A 12,373-nucleotide genomic window follows, 5' to 3' on the forward strand; every position below is an offset into this window, starting at 1 on the left:
GGCTCAGTATGTCTATAACATCAGAATGGAAGAAAGATTAAGCTATAGTAATCACAAACATTTGTTGTTACAGCATGCTGCAGATGACATTACTCTTTTCAAACTAAATTTCAGATTCTTAGATAGAGGTATTACACCCAGCAATTTATGATGGTTTCTCTTGTGAGATTAGTTTTGCATTATCAGAACAATTTCAAATATGCACAACTGCAAAATTTATAATAGTTTATTCCAGAGGCTGCAGCCTTTTTATGAAAACTTATTGCACAACTAATTTTACGGGAAGCTGATAATTTACTAATTACAATGCAATCTTAAATAACTAGTAATTTTGTTCTATATGATTTCACCTTTTTAGAAAAGAAACTTCCTTAATATTGATTGCATTTAAATTGTTCCCACTGCGCTTCAAAAATGTTTCTAAAAATGAAATCTTATTGAATTCATTTATTTCATTTGTAAATTATTGTTATTTCAAAATTCAGAATTAAATGCTGTAGTAATCTTGGTAATGAGTCGGCACCACTAACAACACATTTCACTTAAACAAGACTACATAAAAATTTAAATATGTGTGGTTAGATATATGCCAAAATTTATGATATAAATATAAATAATCATTCATATGTCTTGATGTAATTTAAGTTCTGATGTTTTAACCTACTGGACTTCATACTTGATTTATGAAGAATTCCTGCCATAAAAATTTGATACCAAAACTCTGGCATCTTGATAAGCAGCTACTTACAGCTGCTTATTTTCTGCAATATGTATTGTATTACCTATTGTAAGAAAAATGTATAATATGCTAAATGTATTGCTAAGTTATGAGGAAATCCATTTTACATTATAATGATGAATAATGGAAATAACTGAACATATAAAGGAAAAAACAATCAGTTATGACATATTCACAGTTTTTAAAGTTTACAAGCTGAAAATTCAATGAAGATCAGTTGCAAATACAAAACATGTCAATTTATAAAACATTTTATACTCTAAGAGAGCGCCATGATGATTTACTAATTCATTTAGATATTATTTAGGAAATAGAAGATCACATATTTGAATTCTGCAAGGTATAGCTATTATTCTTTTTAATTATGAAATAAATACTGCTATTGTGCAAATGTTCCCACAATCCTACATATATCTTAATTATTATTAATTTAATTTTAATATGTAAGATACTAGATAGAAGCAAGTGAATGAGTTTGCAAAGCTGACGACTTGCAAAAACAAAAGGCGGGGAAGGAGAGAAAAAGCAGTATATAATTTTTAGCAAAATAAAAAGACTTCCACAATGACTAATTATAACTAAGAACAACAGAAACAGATAATTTTAAAATTTTATTTAAAAGAACTTTTATCATCTCAAGTTGAAACTAAACAGAGTTTGAAATATGCATACATATTTATCATAATAAGTATACGTAAGTTCAGTTCTCTCCTGTATTAACAAATGTTCACTATAATTAAATTTTCATTTAATTATATTGAACATACTTAATTTATGAAGAATTCTTGCCATAAAACTTGACTAGAAAAAGGAAAGTTTAAAACATTATGTTTCTTTGGTTTTAATGCAGTTTTAATATTAACCTTTTGCAACAAAAATGACAACATGCTAACTGTGTTATTTAATCTGTGATGTGAATGTTTATTGTAAATACAATTTTTATATAAAAAGATTCCACATTTGCACAAAACATTACATTAATAGTTAACTATACTTGATTGCAGTCAACTCCTTCCACCAGAGCACGAGTTTTCTCTGTAGCTCGGATAGTAGCCTTGGGCACTCCATCTACATATACATGATAGGCTTCAGCTGTTCCAGGAGGAGCATCAGGTGGACACCACCCAATTAAAATGCTTTTATTTAGCTGCCTTTCCAAGACAAGTCTAGTGGGAGGGGGAACTGAAAATTCAAACATGTGAATAACAAATATTTACTATATTAATAGTATGCTTTAAATATTAAATATTTAAAGCATACTATGAGACCTGAAAGAATAAAAATCCTTAAAATTGCTCCTATGTACAAAAAAATAACATGAAAATTAATAAAAACTAAGCAAAAGGTATATTAGATAATTAACATTGCAGAAATTAAATGTTACTGAATAAATATAGAGCCATGGAAGGGTAGTATAAGAAAGTATAATGCCTTCAGAAATATTTGAACAAAGAGAGAGAATTTCCATTCAATAGCGATATGCTCATTTTAAATTGATAAACATTTTCTGGCTTAACATGTAATCTGAAAGACACTTAAGACAATTTTCAACATTTTCGCATGCTACATTTACATTGATAAAAAGTTTTTCAGCAGATATGGCATAATTTAATTTATGGATTTCTAAAAAGTCTTTTATTATCATTATCATTATTTCAGTGTGTTACAGATACATAAAAGACACACACACGACTCTAGAATCCTTTGATGTAGCGTATACAAAATGACTTCTTCAGTATTTACCTACAGTCTGATTCATTTTTAATTTTGGGGGGAAAAGCTATAATTTCTTTCAGGAAAGTATTAATGAACAATTATGATTGAATACTAACACAGAATAAATATTATTGATAAGACTGCATGTACTTCTAAAATAGTATCCATTACTCTAAAGCAGGCATGTCAAACTTAATCCTCAGCTTACCCCAAGAAAATATAAAGCATATAATCATAATACATTAACAAAAATTGGAATTCCACTTCCTACTGAGGCATATGCACAACCTTAGGTGCTGAAAAAAAAAACTCTTAAGGTGGTCTCTTTACAAAAATAATTTCTCAACTGATGTTGGGAAAGTGTCAGCCCATTTACAGATGGAATTAACAGAAATTCAGTGCAACTCAACTCTAATGCAATAATTCAGTGTACTGAGTATCCCAAATTTTACAAATATCTGCCTTCTGGGAACCTTCCAGAAAGCTTCAGATTTGCAATGCAAGTGATTTCCATGTTCAGTAGTGTGTTTCAGTGTGAACAAATTTTCTCATTTAGAACAAATATTCAATAAGAAAACATATTAACTTAAATCTTGTCTGCAGACATTTAGCCAACTTCTGAGAATTCCTAGTGTGTCTTCAGACATCTGAAAGCTAATTAGAGGAAAAAGATGCCAGGTATCGGGAAGGAAACAATATAAAAATTTTCTAAAGTTCCTTGTATTTTTTAAAAATAACTACAGTATTAGTTAAGTCTTTATGCATTTATGCACTTTTTAAATACAACATTAATTATGAAAATGGGTTTCTCCCCCCCCCCGGGCCTGTGGCTCACATTATCGTAAAATGTTGATTATTTGGCTCACATGAAATATTGAGTTAATTTTAAGATGTTAAATTTCATTTAACTGAAGAACTTTTATATAAGCCAGAGGCCCCAAAAGCAATCATCAGAGATTTTTGGAATGGCCTCATATTACACCAAAAAATGAACAAAGCAAACGCATATGCTACTGAATGAAGTGATGAGGAGAGATATGACTACTTACATAAATCAGCTGAGCATGTGTCTTTATGAACAAAATCAATTAATAAATGGCGTTTTGAATAATGACAGCAGATGAAATAAAAATTAAATTCCATCAATCTTGCTTTAAACTGATTACAAACACCAAGTGTTTGTGCAAAGGGCATTATACTTAACAGATTAAGAGCAACAATTTAATTCACCCTGAAATTAGGTAAAGTCATGTAGACAGAGAAGAATATGTAATATTAATTTTAATTCTGACAAAAGATGATGAGAAGAGATTTCAAGAAAATCAGAAAACACTAATTGCGTTTTAGTAGAGTTCCTACTGTACTTACAAATAGAACGTTCAGAATTAGAGACAGCTATGCAATGCAAGAAAAATTTCATTGGTAGCTCCTCAAAGGAAAATTTCTATTGCTTCTTAAAATATTCCTCCTTCATGATGTCTCTTGTAAGCATACACATTAGGGTGTTTAATTTTTTCAAAGATGTGATTTTCATATGACTTTGCTTGTTCGAGTCTCAGTGATGTAAAAAGATATATATGCCAAATTTCAAGAACATAGGATAATCTTTAGGGGTTGCGCTCATTGATCACTTTTATCTCAAACTAGTGAAATTGCTAATACTGCAGTGCTTTGTAATAAATAAAAGCAAAAATAAGAACTAAGCGTACAAAAGATGACAAAATGATTCATATAAGAATAAACATTACAAAACTATCACTGAAATCAATAAGACAGTTATACTGGAAAACACATCTCCATCATCATCAGCAACTGGTGATGGAGAGGCCAAGTTTTCGCCTCCAGCAACAACAACAACAACAACAAAAAAGTTCAAGTCCCAGATTGAAATCTCATTCTACTCTCTATTCAACAAGCAAGTACTCCATGTACTCCATTTATAGCAACTGCAAAGAACCTTGGCCACGATGCTAAAAAAATTTCTGTCTTCAGCTACCATTTACCAAGCTCGGGTGATCAACAGAAGTAAAATGGCAAAGAAAATTGAAGAGTCACTCTTTGAAAATCCTCCTCATTTGGTCCTGCATTGAGGTAGTAAACTACCAACCTCAGTTGCCCATAAGAATGCCAAAATTTTGGAAGATAGAGTTGCAATTCTAGTGACAGACAAAGATTTTGAGCATTTGCTTGGCATACCTGTTGACCTGAAAGGCACAGGTGAGCAGATAGATGGCTGAAGTAGTTCTCCAGAGAAAGGACCAATATAGGCTACATGATAATGTCATTGATATATCTTTTGATATTAAAGCATCTAATACATGACTGATACAATGAGCATGTGCCAGAATTAAAAGGGAAATCAGACAAACATTATTGTGGTTGGCTTGCCATCATCACACCCATGAACTAATACTAAAAGGAGTGCCTGATGAATGTTGTGGCATACCATCAAGTGGTTCTGACATCCAGAATTTTTAAATTTCAAAGTCTGTGGGCTTCATTTGATAAGAAGTCATAAACAATAATGCTGGATGAAGAAAGTCCCATTTAAGGCTTTCTAGAAGAACAACGAGTGAAAATGGTTACCAACAGCCAAAATAGACGGAAGTCATCCAAGAAAAGACTACAAAGAGTTATTAAAACCCTCACTCTTGTACCTAGGAGGTTGGTCTCAAAACGACTTTAGTTTCAGCATCCCAGGGCTCTGCATCAAGCAAGGTAGATGGCAAAATCAATACATGCATTTAAAATTGTTCTCTTCCCTAAACAGTTGAATACTCCTCACTGAGAATTGAAAGGTTGCATATTTTGCCAATTTTGTAACATGTTCGCTTATGGCATGAGGCAGCTGTAAGTCGATGGGCTCCAAAGAATGATTTAGATATGCTACAACTTCTGAGCACTTACCCAGATGCAGATGTAAAAAAAAGTGCTCTCACATTTACTAAGAGACGCCTTTGTTATCCGCCAGAAACAAACGTAGAATTCGGTTTTATGGATGAATGTTATTACTCAGGGTGATAAGGAAAATATAACTAAAAATTTAGAAAACAAATCTGCAAAGAAAAAGGACATAAAATGATTAAGGTTAAAAAAAAAACTAGTTTTTGAAGAAAAGATCTGAACTACTTTCTTATTAATAAAACAAAGTTCTTTGAATTGTTTGAGATCCATGATGTGACAGCATACTGCAGTGATTCTCTAAGAAGCCAAGTGAGTGCTCTTAATGGTCAGTGACATTGCAGAAAAAGGAATTACTCTGATAAAAAAAGTTCAAATGAACAGATCAGGGATGAATAACAAAAATAATTCTTGTTGAGGATAGTCAAGCATCACAGAAAAGTTTTTGCCAAGTGAACAAAGGAAAGGATTGCACCATTTAAAGCTGATTTAATATAACATATGTTTTGCCTATCATACTACCTATATAATATTTGCCTATCATAATTTTAGTATCTAATTTTAATATTATGTTATATTTGCGATTTCTAGTTTTCCCAATAAAACATTGAAAAATCGTATTTTTTGCCTACTTTTATAAAACTGATTAATCCTCTAAATATTATCCAATCTCCTTAAAATTTGGCATAATTATCTTTTACATCACTGAGACTCAGGCAATAAGCAAAATCTGCAAACATTTTACATTTTATTCTTTTTGCCTTAGAAAATGAAACACCCTAGTACACATCTGTCAGCAGTTTTACCAGTACCCATATTAAGTTTACAAAAAACAAAATAGGATAAAAATTTTGGAGTTAGACAACTTGAACATATTCTTCAAAACCATTATTATGTCTATTGAAGTCCATGTAGATGGTGCACTGGTGCTCAAACAATAGGATTATTTTTCGTATTAAAATTTTATGCTCAAATTATTATTTTACCAATAAATATCTCCTGTATTAAAAACATACAATTTTTTCAGTTGCAACAGTATGTATGTTTCATTGTGATCATTATTAAATATTAAATTTTATATGCAGTTCTCAGTGTATTTTTGTTGCATGAGGCAGTCCTTGGAGTATCTTTGCTGCCTATATGGCTAAGAAACTCCAGAAAGTTCGCTGCCCAGGATATAAATACTTGATGTTTGATTCTAACTTGATGTAATCAAGTTAATTCAAACAAGCAATTTGTTATTTTATGAATGATGTTACTTATTACTCTAATACATTTCTCTTATTCATAAAATGCTATTTCAAGTATTCATTAAATGAGTTCAAAATTCAAGCACTCTATTATGTCAAGTGAACAAAATTTATTGAGCTTTGATTTTGTTAAACATAATACTACATATGAATTCAGTGCCTCAGTTAGCAACCAGAATCAAGAATTTGAAGATGCAAACTTTCTCAATTTTAAATTTTTTCATGTCCTTATATTTAGTTGATAAACACTTATAACAGATGCATTTAAAAATAGGGATTAATAAACAGAAAAATTGTTCATCTACAAAATAAAAAGCAGTTTTATTCAACAATTAAACCTTCAATGCTCATATTTTTCCAGAGAAAAAACAGTCTATAATAAAATATTACTTTTTTAAAATGAAGATAATTAAAATTTACATATTTTTTTATTTTGAAAACAAGTGACAATAAGATGACTTTTGCACAAAAAAAAAAAAAAAAAAAAAAAAAAAAATTATGAGTTTTGATAAAGCTTTACGGATACCTATGCAACACATGTTCATACAGCAAAAGTTTTAAAATTACTTGAATCACATTGATAACATGAGCATATCTACAGTTACCCGAGTGTCATTTATTTATGAACAAGACCAGTTTAAGTAGGTCCTTGGCTAACTGGAACATGTGAGCCCTCTAACAGAGGTACCTTTAAAATTGCATTTTCTAAAGCATATTTAGATTACTACATACAGTCAAAAGTCGTTAATCCGGACTCGTCGGGACTTCGGCGATTCCGGATTATCGATTTTTCCGGATTATAGATCATCAGTTTAAAATTTCGTAAGATGGCATGCAGAAATTCTAAAATTAAAAATATGAAACCGTAATTTATGAAATAAAGAACAATTATGATCTAAAGGGTATCAAAATTTACAAAAAAAAAAAAAAAAAGGGCTTAATATTTATTTACTTTATTAAACATTTCTTTCAATGTAAGTTGTTTAAGTTGCTTCGTTTTATGTGATAATACTTTCTCTTTAATTCTATAAACAGACATAATTTCTTGTTCAGTTACAAAGTTCCGCTGTTCAAGTCCCGTTAATTGCTGTGCCGAGAACACCGACTAACTTGTCAATCGAAATTTTTTCGTTTTCACTAACCTCTCTGTCACATTCTTCATGTCTTTATCCATTTTTTGCAGCAATTCCACTTTTTGTTTGTTGGACATCAGACATACTTTCGTTTTGTAGATCCTTTGGAAGTTCCAGCATCGGAAATTCTATTTGACATAATCGAAAGTTCAAGTTTACTTTTATAAAATTGCTCTTACAGTCTGCAAAAAATAATAAGCGCGATCCAATTCGAAGATTAAGGAACAACGCAATCATTAACATTAACTGAAATAGATAATTAGATAATTTTAGCTTACACCGTCCGTTATACATTAAACGCGCAGGCGAAAACGTATTCTGCACTTGTGCACACGCATATGCGCAGTAGTCAAGGTCTTACGCGCACGCCTGTGCGTAAAACGCCTGTGCACATGTGCCAACGTGGCGCATGCGCAGAAAGTTTTTAGCTTTGAGGTCCGGATTATAGATCATTCCAAATTATGAGTGTCCGAATTAACGACTTTTGACTGTAATTTATTATCACTAATCATTTTATTTTGAAATTAACCTTTTGTTGGTTATCAACAATCTCAGCTTGCATTCCAGTTAGGCATCGCAGTGGGTGCATATGAACAGAGCTTACATTACAAATTTACAAGTGACAGATATCGTGCATATTTAAGTAGAAAGAACTGCTTAATCTCACAGCTTCTGAAAAGTTAAAAATTATAGTTACTTATATAATATAACTTGTATATTAACACTTTTTAAAACCATGCATTAAGAAATCGAGAAATTGCAGTTTTTTTAAGGATAAATACAATGAAGCAGTAAACAACACTCAAATTCAAATCTTTCAAATTTGTGAGCATCAGCTGCTCTGCGGGCACTATACGCAGTTTCCACAAAGCCTTGGGATGACGCAAAGCCTCTTACTATGCAAATAGACATATCACGATATTATTTCTGAATTTGGAAGAACCTTTTTCATTTGTAAATAATCCTTAGTATTTAATATTTCTTTCAACTCATTATCTGCTTTTTTTTTTTCACATTCAACAGAACCAATACTTTAAATTCCTCTGGAATACCGGCCCAGCGTGCAGAACCACTACACCACGCTAGGAAAACGGGAGAAATACCTTTTAAGTCTTTAAAATTTTTTGTTTTTTTGAAGTTCCAAATTGCACCTATTGTTTCAAGTAAAGGTTTCCTTCAATTCTTGATTATTGAATGGCTTAGGAATTCTATTTCAGGAAAACCAAACACAAATTTTGAAGTATTTAATTCAAGTCCATATTCGTTTAGTTTGTGTAAACATTGGGAAAATGTTGTTTATAGAGTGCTTCATTTTCTAAGAATACTGAGAATTTCATCTAAGTAATAAAAATCTAGTCCTAGTAACACTTCATGCATGAAATGCTAGAATATCTAATCGGTATTTTTCAGTCCAAAATTTAAATAAGGAAACTCAAAAAGACTGAAAGAGGTAACTACTGCTGTTTTAGATATGTGCTTTTCAAAGACATGTGGTGACAAATCACTGCAATATCAAATCTAGAAAACACCATTTTATCATGAAGGGATTGAGCAAAATCTTGTATACATGGATATGAATAGAAAACCGCAGCTGAATTACGTGCTCTGCAATGTGTAACCATGTAATCTTCAATTGTTCTAATGCTAGTGGACTTCTTTTTATGTACTACATGCAGAAATGATTACCAATCACTTTTAGAGGGTGGACAAATTCCTTGTTCTAACATATAGTTGAATTCTTTTCTTGCTTCATCAAAACCTTCGATGCCATCTTGCTTCAGAGTGGATTGGTTGTCATTTAGTTTTAACAGAATGACCAGTGTCATATTTGATTGATTTGGAGCATTCTGAAAGCATTTTAACTATTGAGTACTGTGCTCTTATTTGCTAGTACAGTCAAATATCGAAAATCCGTCAACTCCTGAAATCCACACATCTCAAACTGTAAACATGCAGTTTATGGGTTCAGGAAACTGCAACATTGAGAATGAAATACAAAGAAAACAGAAATATTTTTTAAAGTTTTTTCGCTTTCAAACTGCATTGAGATAAAGAAGCAGATGACTTCATTCAACCACTTATTCAAGTTCATGATGCACATGGTTGTATTTCCTGAGCTTTGTTATTTCACGAGATTGTTTAGTGTTGCTTTTTCCTTGCTTTATCTGCATTTTTCATAGATAGAAATACTTTTAATTTCAGTGCTTCTTAATACAGTGATAGGTAAGAAACGTTCATGATTTTAGTGCTTGCAAAATTGAAAAATATAACCACGTCGCATTGACGGTAATGCAAAAAGTAGAAATTTTTCAAAAGATGGAAGGGGGTACTCCTCAATTTATAGCAGAATTTTATGAAATTGCGACATGAACCATATATGATGTATAGAAAAATAAAGAATAACTGAAATAATATATGTTACATGGGTAAGCTTCAAATCCATTTGTTTCATGCATTTGCGTGCATTTTCTAGCTGTATTTTTAAGCCTTATACTATTAAAAAAATACATGAACATCTCTGGATAAAATAGGATAGAATGATAGCAAAATAATTTAAATTGAAGTAGTGTACTATGTTTTGAATTTTTCTGCTAAACTAATTTTTTCTTCCAAATATCTAGTTAGGTTAGGTTATTTAATTAGGGCAAAGCCTCGAGGGCTATCTGCCTAAGGGGAGGGATGCCTTCTTGGAGGACTTTCTAAAGGAAACTAATTCATATACATGTTACACATGGAGAAAACCACGAAAACACCCATGCAGCCAGCCTGTTTGTGGGATTCAAACCTCGGACTGAACTACCAGTGTTCAGCGACTTTACCACTCGGCTGCTGGTGGGCTCCTGAAATAATAAAGAATAGTTAAAATAAAAGAATAGCTGAAATAATAAAAAATAAAGAATAGTTAAAATAAAAGAATAGCTGAAATAATAAAAAATAAAGAATAGTTAAAATAAAAGAATAGCTGAAATAATAAAAAATAAAGAATAGTTAAAATAAAAGAATAGCTAAAATAAAGGAATAGAAAAATAAAGAATAGTTAAAATAAAAGAATAGCTAAAATAAAGGAATAGAAAAATAAAGAATAGTTAAAATAAAAGAATAGCTAAAATAAAGGAATAGAAAAATAAAGAATAGCTAAAAATAAAGAAAAGCTGCTGAAATTTTACAGCAACAGTGGTTCTAACACCAGAAATCTTTGCACGAGGTGAAATCAGCAAACCTTGATGTTGTTTTGTGTGAGTGGTTCTGGCAGTGCAAAGTGGTGGAGTACTAATTTCAGGACCACCCCTGAGTAAAAAGGGAAAACAGATTCATGCTGATTTAAAAACAGAGAAAACCTGCGATTTCAGCAGCAGTTGGCAGAATAGATTTAAGCACAAACATAGTGCATTATCTGAAAGCCTATGAGGAAATCTTTCCGCATATAAAGATGCTGCAGAGGAAAACGGCCTGGAGCACCCTAAAATTTTAAAACAAATCTCTATCAGAAAAATGTATGAAACATGTTAAAAAAAAAGGAAATATTTTATGCTTTATTAATGAATGTCCTTTATTTTCATACATCTTTATTTTATATGTCCTTTATAGCATATGTTCTTAATGTCTTTGTTTACTTTGCTGTTTTAGTCTAGCTACTGTGGACTTTTCTGTCTTGAAATTCACAAAATCCTAAAATCTGCACAAATTCTGGTCTCAAGCATTGAGGATTTCTGGTCTTCAACTGTATAAGAGTTATTAATGTGTTTTACAATTGTGATTTTTTTTCATAAGCTGACTAGTAATCCAAAATGGGTGAGAAATCGGCTCCCATTATGAGAAATGAAACATCAGATTTTATGAATAAAATGTCACCTGAGATGGGAAGTTAAATTTAGTGGCTTAATGCTTCACATTTTAATTTGCAGTTTTGTATGTAAGAATTATTTGCTGCAAATAAGCAGTAGTAGTAATCTTCTTAGCACAGGAATACAAAAATGTATGTACCTGTGTCAGCAAGAAATTTCATCTTTGCATGTTTGTCATATATACGTAATCTGTTAGAAGTGTTAACAGCTATACCAGTATTTATGACTTGTTACAGTATACCAGCCTAATTTAGATTCCAACTGAAAAGTGCATGCAGAAATACATTTATGAGCATCAACTTTAAACTTTTGATGGCAAAAGCAATAACCGGTTTTGGCATTATTTGTGGATGAACTGCATTGCCTACTTTTTGAACGATTATGGTTATTGCATTATTTTGGATTCTGACTGTATTCTTTTCGAGACCAGTGTTCAACTTGCTTAGTGAGATTCTCTATCTGTTTGTTCATTAAGCTTAGTTTTGAAGATACCTCTACATTTTGTTGAGTATTTGATGCTGCCCAAATAGTTGGTCATATGGCATTTATAACTTCCGAAACTACAAGCTATGAGTTAAATCTGCATCAGAAGCTGATGAAACAGCTTGCATATTGGAAGGATGTCCTTGTATTCACAAGATTTTAGGAAATAGTCAAGTTTTGTTAAATGGTAATACTTTTAATCACTCATTTGCTTCAAAAAGAAACTAGTTTTTTTGTCACCTAACAGTAAATGAGAAAAGTTTACAGATTTGCTGAACTTTGGAATCTTGAATTTTATCGATTAGT

At 31.3% G+C, this 12,373-nt stretch overlaps 1 protein-coding gene and 1 long non-coding RNA gene across 7 annotated transcripts in view; one reads left to right on the forward strand and one right to left on the reverse strand.

Annotated features, from left to right (window-relative positions):
• LOC146997140 (uncharacterized) overlaps window positions 1–12,373 on the forward strand; it is a 269,052-nt gene that overhangs the window by 168,183 nt on the left and 88,496 nt on the right. The window lies entirely within an intron of this gene.
• The window catches only part of LOC118188568 (RIMS-binding protein 2-like), a 481,985-nt gene that overhangs the window by 144,836 nt on the left and 324,776 nt on the right, over window positions 1–12,373 (reverse strand). For all 6 annotated transcript variants that reach the window (XM_085816767.1, XM_085816768.1, XM_085816770.1 and 3 more), the window contains one exon: window positions 1,734–1,921. In XM_085816767.1, coding sequence (XP_085672893.1) covers window positions 1,734–1,921 — 188 coding nt within the window. The remainder of the gene's footprint in view (window positions 1–1,733; window positions 1,922–12,373) is intronic.

This window comes from Stegodyphus dumicola, chromosome 5, assembly GCF_044657685.1.
Source record: "Stegodyphus dumicola isolate Sdum_Otavi_A_Nest chromosome 5, ASM4465768v1".
Classification (NCBI taxonomy): Eukaryota; Metazoa; Arthropoda; class Arachnida; order Araneae; family Eresidae; genus Stegodyphus; species Stegodyphus dumicola.